This window comes from Cnephaeus nilssonii, assembly GCF_951640355.1.
Source record: "Cnephaeus nilssonii genome assembly, chromosome: 7".
In the NCBI taxonomy this organism is placed as follows: domain Eukaryota; kingdom Metazoa; phylum Chordata; class Mammalia; order Chiroptera; family Vespertilionidae; genus Cnephaeus; species Cnephaeus nilssonii.
In genome coordinates, this window is record NC_137078.1 from 87839018 (window position 1) to 87851016 (window position 11999).

The window sequence follows — 11999 nt, forward strand, 5'->3', positions numbered from 1 at the left end:
TGTTAATGAAAGTTCATATACTACAAAATTAACAGGAATCCTATACCCATTGAGTACATCAGATGATTGTAACTCAAAGATGGACACAGCAAATGCAGTATCTTGCCAAATCCTTTAATGTCAGGTAGTACTTCAACCCAAACACACACGGGATACATACTGCAGGGAAAGGGACCTGAGGGCATCTGAGTCATGCATGGTGTGGATACAAACCTTGGCCCAATACAAAGAAGCAGTCAAGGGCCTCAAAGAAAGATGGTATTCTCTTTCCCCTCCCCATTTCTGTTTCCTACTGGGATTGAACTAAAGTCCACGGAAGAGCAAGAGTTCAGTCAGTGGAACCAATGAGGCCCCAAGGCCTTGGAGGGTAGATTTGGTTGTACGGTATTACAAAATATATTTAAGAAAAAAACAGCCCAGGCCTCCCAGAAGCAGCCCAAATGCCAGCTGGTCCAGAGGGCCGACCTCTACATCTAGGTGTTAGACACGGGAAGAGGGTGATTGCTGGGCATTGGTGTTGGTTTGTGATGGAGCAGCATAAGATTTTTCCTGCCCTGTGAACATGTACATAAACACTGATAGCTCTCTCTGCTGCAAGAAAGCTGCTAAGAGTAAGTGACAGCTGGGCACAAAGTGTCCGGTAAGACCAGTTATAGGGTCTTATGCAGTGAAGTAAGTCATTCAGGACTTATTTTCACACAGGGGCAAGGAAAAACCAGAAACTTCTAGCTTAGCCTTTAGACCGAAACATTCCAATCAATACATTTACCTGTAACAAGTATCTCAGCTCACAATAGGCCTTAGCTTCTGCAAAGGTTTGAAGTATGGGAAACAAGTAATCCAGCTCTTTTCTTTCAGTCCAAGCTCTAGCTTTCGGGAAGACTGTTGCAGAAAACTTCTAATGCAGAGACAGAAACATCTGCGGTGAGGAAGGCAGCTACTGAAGGAATTCCAGGAGCAGGAGACTGAGTGCAGAGCTGAGTGCTGTCAGTTTCCTTTTCTACTGAAATCTTCTTCCTTCAGAGCAAACTTCCTTCTTAGGACCTCAGAGATAAGGATGGCAGGGTCCTCCTCCTTCAGTAAACTCCGGTTCCTAGAGACATAATAATAGCTTAATTATTAATAATTTGAGTACTTGCTCTGTCTTGGGCAGTGTTCCATGTCTTTGAATACAATCTCAATACTAGTCTAACATTTGGTTGGGTTAGATCACCCCAACAAATGTAAATTGTTACTCCTCAAACGGGGGCCCCAGGCATTAGCAAGCAGGTGGCAAGGTTTGTGAATGAAGTTAACACATGGCAACTACTGAGAACTTGCTATGTAAGTACCCTCTATTAGATCATTGGCCACAGGTAACTAAAATAGTAAATAGATCACTAGAGCTAATTATCAAATACTTACAGATCTTGACTCTGTTTCATCCGGTGAAAGTCCTTCAGGATCCCCATCATATCTGCAAAGCTGCTGGCCTTGGACAGAGAGATACAGTCATCCTCTTCAGATGAGCTGCAGGTAGCTTTGTGTTCCGGTTTGCAACATTCAGGGCTGGCAGAACAAAGGGGGACTGATGGAAGCTCGGGGACCTCTACCTCGGTCTCCTCAGTGATGTCACTAATGACAAAGGAAGTTGTAGAGTGGAATGAGGATCCAAAACAAGGTAAGGGAGAAGAGACATTTGAACTTCCTGGAGATAAGAAATCTGGCGTTAATGAAGCCGAAGCTGAAAGAGAAAACAATAGGCATGGATGGACATGGGGGCTGGAGTACAGCAGTCATATCTTCTGCTCACAAGCACTGCCTACCAAACATTCATTTCCTGGGCTGACACCAGGACCTCCCAGAAGAGCCCGCGTGGCTTCTGTAAGCTGAGGAAGGTCCTCCCCTGAGCTTCCCTCTCAGGGTTTTAAGATGTAGAAGCAGGGCTCTCCCTGTTCCAGGAGCACAGCACCTCCCACCCACACCCTGTAAAGACCTTGGCTCCCAAAAGCTCCCATTCTGCAGCGAGCTCTGGACTCACAGCCTGTTTAGACTGAAACAATGACAGGACCAAAGCCTGAATTTGTTCCTTTCTCTAACTGGGCTAGTGCTTTTGACTACCCTCTAACTGCTGTCTGTGGCTGGAAGAAGCATTCTGTAGCAATAGAATGGTGACCATCCTCCTAGTTTCCCAGATTTTAACGAATTTCCTCAATTTTTAAGAAACACTCTAGTTTTTCATAAACTACTTTAGCTTGTCTCTTAGCTGCCAATAAATGCAATTTCTCTCTCTCTATATATATATATAAAAGATTTCAAAAAGAACACTAATTTTCATGTTCTACCACCTGGTAAGCTTTAGGAACTGACTGAGCTTAACTAGGAGAGGAAAAAAAAAGGAATATGGGGATAAATAAACCCTGAGCTGCTTGGGAGAGACACTTATTGGTATTTCATGCCACTAGTAAAGGCAGACTCCCATCCTTTTCTATTGTTCTGCTGTAGCTGCAGACAGAAAGTGGAAGGATGGAGAGGTGGTCTATGGTAGACAGGACAAGGGAAGAGAAGACGTGCTCAAAGGGGATGCTTATTTCTTATATGGAAAAGGAAAGCTGCTGAGGGCTCATAGAAGACATGATCTTAGAGACACTTGGCAGAGGGTGTTGGTTTTGTGGCCAAGGGAGAGAACCTGCTTGGGGTCACAGGCTAAGTGAAGATCTTGTTCCTGACCAAACTAGTCAAGTTCAAAATAACTGACCAAGACTAGCCAGGCCTCAGAGCAACCGAGTCCTAGGTCTAAGTCCCCCTGAACCGGGGACCATCATTTTCTTTACCACTATCCTGTCCAAAAGCCAGGGGAAAAGGAGCAGCCTGCTATATTCTGGCCCTGACTCGGAGCCTCCTACCTGTATCAGCTGCCACGATCTTAGCAATCTGGCTGCGCAGGTGGCTCAGCTCATCCTGCAGCTCTGTGGTGCGGCTCAGAGCCGGCAGGGCTGGCTTCTTCAAGGCCAGGAGCCTCTCCTCGGACCCACGCAGGTTCGGCACTGAGGCATTGCGTTGCATGACAATCAGAGGGCTGGGCTTCCAAGTGTGCCTCAGGGGGCGTGTGTCGCTCCTGGATCAGGGAAAGAGGTATATCAGTGAGCTGGCCACTCGCCCCTTCTAAAATGCCTTCACCCACCCCTACAAGATTAACAGCCAGGTTCTGCTTCCATTCTGAACCCAGAGATCTCATTCCTATTGCCCTCAGCCTCTCACAAGCCCTCCCCCTGCTGCCTGCCTCACCTGGGCAGAAGCTCCCCATTCCCCAGCAGTCTGGCCTTTGCCTCAGCTACCTGACCCGGGCGTATGTCTCCTCTTCATCTGCAGCAATCCAGGCGATGTCAGCCAAAGTAGGGACTGGGGGCACATCTCTCAGACACAGATCAGAGACATTGGGCAGGGTCTATAGGGACGCAAAATTCACCAACAAACATGATGAGGCAATCAATCTGGGCAAAATACATAGGAGGACACCTAATTCAGCACTGGGGTGTCAGAAAGGCTTCTTGGACCCATCCATGCCTACTGTTTGCTCTTTCAGAGGATGGAGAGGAGGGTTCCAGGTTGGAAACAGCTTGAATAAGCGGCCAGAAGCAAAAGTTTGTGGGATTACAAATAGTTTTGCATGGCTAAAACAGAGGATGGGGGTGAGGAGGTTGTAAGAGGTTGGACAGCAAATTAGGAGCTTTGATTCTAAGATCAATAATAAGCCACTGGAAGTTTTAAGTAAGGATTCAATTTTAGGCTTTAAAAGATTACTCTGCTGCTGTCTGGAACACGGATGGGAGGGTGAACAAACCAGTTATGAGGCTGTTGTATCCAAGCAAAACAGGTGGCCTAGAGGAGGGATGGGCTCTGTTTTAATAAAGTTTTATTTGAAAAAGAAGTCTCACCAATTTCTGTGTGTGTGTTTAAGAATATGTTTTCTAGTTTAGAGAGGAAGGGAGAGAAACATTGATGAGAAACATTGATTGGCTGCCTCCTGCATGCTTCCTACTGGGAATTGAGCCTACAACCTGGACATGTGCCTTGACCTGGGATCCAACCAGTGACCTCTTGGTGCTTGGGATGACGCTCAACCAACTGAGCACACCAGTCAGGGCTCACTGATTTATGTGTTGTCTGTGATGGCTTTTAAATTGTAACTGCAAACGTGAGTAGTTGTAACACTTACAGCCCACAGCCTAAATGTTTATAATCTTGTCTTTTACAGAAAAGGGGGTCTTTAGTGGAACAGGCCAGTTACCTTTTAACAGAAATGGCTATTGTCTACCAGTGTCTTGCCCTCTGGTTGTGAGAATACAGGTGAAAGGATATCAATAATTGTTACATTAACAGGAAGTTTCCTCTGGCTAGCTCTTGACCACACCTTTGTAGCTAATTGGGATTTACACTGGTATAGCAACACTGTTTTATTTATTTTTTAAGATTTTTCACACACACACACACACACACACACACACACACACACACACGTGTGTGTGTGTGTGTATTTATTGACCAGAATCGAACCTGGGACCCTTGAGTCTGCAGGCCAACACTCGATCCACTGAGCCAAACAGGCTAGGGCACAACATTGTTTTAAGCCAACTTGGTGATTTGAACATTTAGACTTGAATAAAAAGACACAATTATATAAAAGGAATATAGTAGGATTCCTTAAAATAATCCCTCAACCCAAATGAACAACAACCAGGGACAGAGTCTGAGTGACACTGTTAAAATTAAATGAAAAAAATTAAGAGTATTCAATCATGTTGAATGTGAATACAAAAAACATACATCTAGAAAAAGAACTATACCAAAACAATAGTTACTGTCATGATTATGTTATTATAGGTAATATATTTTCCTTTCTCCTTTTTCTTCTTAATCCTCACCCTAGGATATGTTTATTGATTTGAGCGAGAGATCGATCTGTTGCTTCCCATACATACCCCAACATGGGATTGAACCTGCAATCTTTTTGGTATAGTAGTTGATACTCCAACCAACTGAGCCACCCCATCTGGGCTCTTTTCTCTTTATTTTCCATAACTTAATGTTTTTATGTGGGTAAATTTAAAAAATAAATATTTCCTTAAATAATATTTTAGAGTAATTTACAACAGAAATAACTTCTCAAAAAGCCACCTATACATGAATTAAATTCAGCTGTTCCTGCTACCAATTGTTTGGTAGGTGGATCAGGAATGATGGCCCTCACTTTTAGATAGGGAGCCTGGGTCTCACAGGAGTGATCTTCACTGACCCAGGAGCTGCTGCTCAGATGGACCATTTAGGGAAGCTTTCCTTGATTAGAGCAGCGCTCTACCACTGGCAATTAAATGAGAACATAGATAAAGTAGTCAGCACAATGCCTTAGCATACAGCATGTGTTTAGTAAATGTTAGCTGGTATTACTGATACAAGCACACCTTGCTATATTGAGCCTCACAGATACTTCATTTTTACAACTGAGGGCAAGACCATGAGTAAAAAATTACGACTTGCTTTACTGTGGTGATCTGGAAGCAAACCTGAAAATACCTCTGAGGTATGCTTGTACTATTTACACAAACCCCCTGCCTTGTGGGAACCTGTGTCCTTGATTAGCTCTGCCCAGCAGCATTTGGCCAAAGGACTGGAGAGATTATAACCAAGTGTCTGAGCATCCTCCACCAAGTCCCCCAAACTCCCGAGCTGTGCTTCCCTTGTTTCTGATACTTGAGGCAGTTAGGGCCACATCCCGCTCGTGCCCTTTAGGCAATTCTGGATAATCTGGGTCATGGGATGGTCCCCCTCCATCCCGTAACACACACACTCCTAACCCCATTCCTGACTCTAATACCAACCCTGACACTACTTCTGACTTCAGATCCAGCTCCTACACAGACTGCGCAGGTCAGTATCTAATATACAAATTCATCTCCTTCATTTCTGTAACCACTGGGCCCATGTCTTTTCAGGCACATATTTCTGCCTCTTCTGTGAAGGCAGAAAGTTGAAGTTATTCTTTTGTGTCCCAGCTCCCCAGATACACACACCTTAAGCAAGAAGCCTGAAGCTGGTGCTTAACCATTAGTTTTTAGAGGGAGGCAGCTGGGACTAATAAACACTACTTGGTTTTCCATTGCAGAAGGGGGTCTCAGCGACACTGGCCAGGCAAGAATCTCTACTGCAGAGTGGGTGCTAAAGGCCCCATAGACCCAGAGGTAAGACTGAAGTAGCCTAGTAAAGGAGAGGCCAGATTTGCCCAGAAAGAGGAGGCTGGGCCTCAGTGAAACTAGAAATAGATGGCTAAGTGGCCAAGTCTTAGGGCCAGTAAAGAAAAGCAGAGTCACAACACAGTACTCAGTGTCCCACGTGGGGTTCTGCCAGGATTGTAGGCAAACACCTCAGAGCACAGACCTGGCTAGTGTGGTGATGTGGTTCAGCCAGGGCCTTTGGCCCGTTCTGAGAAATGACTGCTAGAGTCTGATGAAATCTGAGCCACTTAGCAGAGGGATCAAACATATAAGATTATGAATTTATGAGCAAATTGGGAACCTGACTTGTGGTCAAAGGTTTGTGTGCAATCAGGAAGGCACAATGACCAGGATCCATGAGTAAGCATTTACAAAATGAAAAACAGACAAAAAAACACACACAAAAAAAAACCAGGAGACGGCCACAGAGCAGCACCATCCTTCCATACTCTAAGCCTCTAGTCTCCTGACCCTTCCAGTGCACTCACCTCAAAGGACGCCCGAGGACATGGCTTCAGGGGCAGATTGGTCCCAATTCTTCTCACCACACTGCGAGCAGCCCCATGCGGTTTATTTTGCCAGATTGGGATGGTCTAGAGCAGAGAGGGGCAGTCACAACCTCAGAGATGAGTTCAAGCATGTCCCCGTCCTCTCCCCCTCCCCTTTACCAGGGAGCCTGGATTCCTCAATCCCAGGGAGGGGCACCCTGTGGGCAGAGGTCAAGTCTCAACTATAAGTGAGGGCAGTTTTCCCAGTTGTTAGCCTTCACCTTGGCAAGCCGCCTAAGGGATACCTGCTGCTACCAAGGCACAGTCCATGCTGGGAGGGTCCAGTAAAGGCCTGAGGAATTAGCTGGGTGTAGGAATCCTCCAGGCTTCCCTCCTTTCCCTCTGTACAGAAAGGCAGAAGAAATACACGGAACCTTTAATTGCCTCCAGGTTCTGCCTGGGGGAGTGGGTGGGAGGGTGGACTCCTTCCAGTTCCAGACCTCCAGGGGAAAGGAATCACCTGGGGAGTCTCCACTTCACAACAGGCCCTGTGCTCGCCTTCCCCACCACACCACAGCCCCGGGAATGCCCCTTACCGCATTGGCTTCCATTCCCGACATCTCAACCGGCTCCTGCACTTGAAGGACAAGGCAGCTTGGGGAGGCGTGATTCCTTCATATCAGGCCATCTTACATAACACCAGAGTTCCCTTCCTGTGAAACAACCCTCAGTGGGGACTTGGCCACCACATAAGCCCCACAAAACCTGCAGAGCAATGACTAACACCAAGGTTTCTCTTACATTTCACAGGGGAGAAAACCAGCTCACGAGACTGCCCTCACCCACTAATGGCTCGTCCAAATCCAAACCCTTAAAGGTTCTGTTTCAGACTTGTCCCATGAGCTTGGACAACCCTGGAAGCCCTCCTGGGCCCTTGGTTTCCTGAGGCAAAACTTCTAAGGATGAAATAGAACCCTTTGGTAGTTAAAAAGCTCATGGGAAAGGCAAACTGTAGTTACCACCCAAGCCCCACACTCCTTGTTGAAGAGATGCAAAAGCCAGCATGTGTCACCCACCTAGCACTGCGGGGCCCGCGCAGGGAGAGGTAAAATAGACAACAGAATGAACAGCATGCTCTAGCCCCGTGGTCGGCAAACTCATTAGTCAACAGAGCCAAATATCAACAGTACAAAAAATGAAATTTCTTTTGAGAGCCAAATTTTTTAAACTTAAACTTCTTCTAACGCCACTTCTTTAAAATAGACTCGTGCAGGCTGTGGTATTTTGTGGAAGAGCCACACTAAAGGAGCCAAAGAGCCGCATGTGGCTCGCGAGCCGCACTTTGCCAATCACGGCTCTAGCCAATCAGTCTACTAGGCTACAGGGAAAAGAGCCAAATTCTTTATCCTGGCCCAGCCAGCTTTGCAGTCATAGGCAAGTCATTTAACCTTTTGAATGTCTTAACCTTTCCAAACGTTGGTTTCTCCACCTGTAAAAAGGACAAGAACAGGTGCCACTCTGGCTACCTTAAGGATCCATCAGTGACCTAGGCCAGTGGTCGGCAAACTCGTTAGTCAACAGAGCCAAGTAACAGTACGACGATGGAAATTTCTTTTGAGAGCCAAATTTTTTAAACTTAAACTAGACTCGCCCAGGCCGCGGTATTTTGTGGAAGAGCCACACTCAAGGGGCCAAAGAGCCGCATGTGGCTCGCGAGCCGCACTTTGCCGACCACAGAACTAGGGAACTTTAAAGGGCTAATGAACTGTTAAAATGTGACAGATGGGTAGGGTCACTCCTGCCTGGACTCTTCACAGCTGCCCTTGTGTGGTGAGCAGATGCTCTCGTTCAATGAGCTCTCATTCCCTTGCTCATCAAACACTAACAATGGCCACCTTGTGTTGGACACTGTAGGGGCGATGGAGGAGTAAGACAGCCACTCTCTCAAGGAACTCACAATCTAGAAGAGACAGCACCTGAATACATAATTCCAGCCACGGCTGAGTATCAATCACTGTGAGAAAGGCACACGAGGAGGTGGCCAGGTGAATTCAGTGCTGACCTCAAGGTCCCATGGTGAGCTTGGAGGGGGAAGGAAGGTAAGAAATACACAACGGCAGCACAGGTGCAGGGCAGGAAGGTGAGATATCCGAGAGGAGCACAGTATGCTCAGGGGTAAAGATTAATGGGGGTCAAGTCATGAGGGCTGGAACGCCCAGGTAAAGTAACGGGGGGCCAGGGGAAGGCTCTGAACGGGATGGACTGGACTACCAACGCAGCTCTTTCTGGAAACCCCTCATCGAGTCTCTCACCCCGAAAGAGGAGTTGTCACTCACTTTACGGAGAAAGAAAGCTGGAAAGAAGGAATTATCATTCACACGGGGAAAGGAAGCCAGAGACCTGCCTTCTCTTCACACTGTGAGGCTGAATGAGGGCCCCGGTGAAAACCCCCAAGTCTAAACACTCTTCAATTAGGGGCGACAGGGAGCGATCCTAAGGGGAGGAAACCTCCACTTTCCGCAACGAAGGAACTTGCCTAAGGTCACTCTGCCAGGAGAAAGCACCTCAAGTCTGGTCTCAACCCTGCTGCCCCTGCACCGGCTCAACTTCCAGGCGCAGCTCAAGCCTTCTGTCCACGTCCCGCCGTGTGCCAGGCTGTGGGAACACCATGCCTGACAGTGCCACACGCATGCTGTCCTGTTCCTCTCCGAACCGAACCTCCAAAGACTCATTTGGGCCTAAGTCTCACACAACAGCCAGAGATGTTTCTGGAACACATTGCTAGTCATATTGTTCCTTTACTTAAAATCCCTACAGATTTAGATTCCTGGAGGCCCTCCCACCCTCAGGAGACCAAACTCCCCACAGCCTCCAATCTGGCCGCGGCACACCCCCCGCCACACACCCCGCCTGGTGCTGCCCTCCAGCCACCCTGGCCTCCTTTCAGCCCTGACACCACCCCTGCGGCCGTGTCCACACTCTCCCCTCCCCAGAGCTCATCCTTCACGATTCTTCCGAGCTCAGCCCCAGCGTCACTTCCCCTTTACTGCCCCCCCCCCCAGCACCCTGTGCTTCCTCCGTGATGAACTGTACTGTGCCACTCGTCCCGCGGGCAGGGGCGGCCCTCGACACGGCAGACACGTAAACATCTGTCCGTTAAGAAATGAATGAACGAGAGCACCGACTTAGCCTCACCCCCACCTTCACCGTGTCACCGGCTGCAGGCATCCGGCCCCCGGCCCCTGGCAACGCGGGTGGGTTCTTACCGCCTCTGCGCCCCACAGCCCCTCTCGAGGCCGCTGCGGGGTTTACACACGGCCTCCCGCGGGAGCCGGGCAGGGCAGGGCCCGGCCTCATCGCTCCTGGGTCCCGGGCGCCCCACGGCACCGGCGCTCAGCGGAAGTCTGCTGAGCGGACAGCTGCGCCGGGGGCCGCCGGGGGACCTTGCCCGGCCACGCCTCCCCTCCCCGCAACAGCCCGACCCGACAGGGCCAAGGTCGGCCAAGTTCCCGCGGCCGGCCCGGCGGTCCGGGACCCACAGGCAGGGCCAGGCCCAGAAGGAGCGAGGAGGCAGCGCGGCCCGGCCCGCAAGGACCGCGGTCGAAACGAGCAGCCTCCGGTGTAGCTCGCCCCCCGAAGCTGGAGAGCGGACGAGCAGTTACCCCTTGGGGACTCAGTTTCCCCCCCGGCCAAACGAGGCCGACAACACCGGCTCCCGCGAGACAGTAGCTGCGAAGCCTGCACGGCGCCCGCACTGGGCCGCGCTCCCTCCTCCCGGGCGGCACTAGACCTGGTCTCTCACCTGAGACTCCGGCTCCCGGACTCCCTCACCTCACGGCCCCTCCTACTACGGCCGGCCGCCGCCTCCACTGCCCTCACTTCCGCTGCCCGCCCCCGGAAGCGGTCCTCCGCACCTGCGCACCGAGCCTTCCCCCCCCCCCCCCAGCGGCCCCGCGGGAGGCGGGGCGGAGGGCGGCCGCACGTGCGGACCCTAGGGAAGGACACGCCCCCTGGAGACCACGCCCCCTCTGTCGGAGCTCCGAGGTGTCAGAGGCCGGATTGGCCGCAAACCCTTCAGGTCTTCGTCCTGTCGGCTCTCAGTGACGATCCGACCTTTGGAATCCGAGGTCTGTCGCCGCTGGGCCCCCAAGTATGGTGGTGTCTACTGTCCCCACCCCGTCAGCAAACTTGGGAACCCGGGCGTTCCGGTCCTTCGGCGGCAGTTTGCCGTGCACATCGCCCTGGTCCCCTTCACAGTTCATGCTTACCAGCCAAGACAGCCTTCTCTCCAGCAAGAACGGGCTTCCTGACTCCTGCCCTCCAGCGCTTTGTAGCTTTCTCCTATTTTAGCCTTTATGTATTTTACACACATTCTCTCTCTCTCTCTCTCTCTCTCTCTCTCTCTCAAGCTATTTTCAGTGACTTGGTTGACCAGATGGGTAGGGTAGATCCCAGAGGCATTGGGAAAGAGAACCACCCACATTCCCACATTCCTTCCAAGCCCACTCACCCGGATTCTGATCTCCATGGCATCCAGGCCTGGGTCACATGCCCTCCTCGGACCTCAACACGTGGCTGTGCCTGACACTCAGGTTGCAGGGTTTTTTTTGTCTTAAATCCTTCAAGTTCTAGCTGCCAGGCACAGCCAGTCACACATGGCCTTGGGTAAGGAGTCCATACTTGCTTTAATGTTCTGCTGTTGCCCCCTTGAAATGTATTGTTTTTTAAAAACAAGCATTTTCATTTTGCACTGGAGCCTGCAAATTATGTGAGGTGGTCTTGGCCAGAGGCCTCAGAGGTTGTCCCTGAGCCCTGCCATATTTCAAATGATGTTGACTTCTAGGTCCAGCCCTTTTTCCAGGATGGCAAGCTGTTGCTTAATCATTGATTTCACCTCCAGGGCAATGGCAGATCTGGCAAATCCACCCTCGCTGTCTTTCCTGGACGTGGTAGATGCTGTCTTGGTGCCCCACCCAGGAATCCATTCTCCAGCTGCTGTGTCGGCTCCTCACAGCTGCCCCCTTTTCTGGAAAATTGCCCTTGCAGGAGGGAGAACGGAGGCCCCATCCTGGGAAGTTACTCCACCCCCCACCCTCCCAGCCAATGACTGACTGATCCAGGTTACAGAAAGCTGCTTCAACTCCGTGGGGTGGTTTATGCTCCAGAGCCTTTCCCCGTGAGCAGGCCAAGGCCAGGCTTTGGTTCTATCCCTGCCCAGCGTTTTCCCTTTCGGTTTCACTTTTTTAAAAAAATATATTTT

The 11999-nt window shown here is 50.0% G+C and overlaps 1 protein-coding gene across 5 annotated transcripts; it reads right to left on the minus strand.

Annotated features, from left to right (window-relative positions):
• Positions 1-98: 98 nt before the first annotated feature.
• Positions 99-11121, minus strand: MTFR1L (mitochondrial fission regulator 1 like). Of its 5 annotated transcripts, none has more exons than XM_079777437.1 (7): positions 11008-11121; positions 7336-7452; positions 6740-6844; positions 3318-3427; positions 2886-3097; positions 1405-1723; positions 99-1093 (listed from the first exon to the last, which is right to left on the minus strand). In XM_079777437.1, the coding sequence occupies exons 2-7, from the start codon at positions 7357-7359 to the stop codon at positions 988-990; spliced, it is 876 nt and encodes a 291-aa protein (XP_079633563.1). In that variant the 5' UTR covers positions 7360-7452; positions 11008-11121; the 3' UTR covers positions 99-987. The 5 variants fall into 5 exon arrangements, with proteins under 5 accessions (XP_079633563.1, XP_079633565.1, XP_079633561.1 ...); XM_079777439.1 differs by lacking the exon at positions 11008-11121 and adding an exon at positions 10542-10643 and having other exon boundaries at positions 1405-1687; XM_079777435.1 differs by lacking the exon at positions 11008-11121 and adding an exon at positions 10542-10643.
• Between the last annotated feature and the right edge of the window lie 878 nt (positions 11122-11999).

Excerpts from the sequence above, each read along its gene's own strand:
- MTFR1L (XM_079777437.1), bottom strand. The coding sequence starts at position 7,359 with ATGTCGGGAATGGAAGCCAATGCG. Across the intron at positions 6,845-7,335 it reads CGGGAATGGAAGCCAATGCG|ACCATCCCAATCTGGCAAAA; the intron begins GTAAGGGGCATT and ends TCTCTGCTCTAG. Across the intron at positions 1,724-2,885 it reads GATCGTGGCAGCTGATACAG|CTTCGGCTTCATTAACGCCA; the intron begins GTAGGAGGCTCC and ends TTTCTCTTTCAG.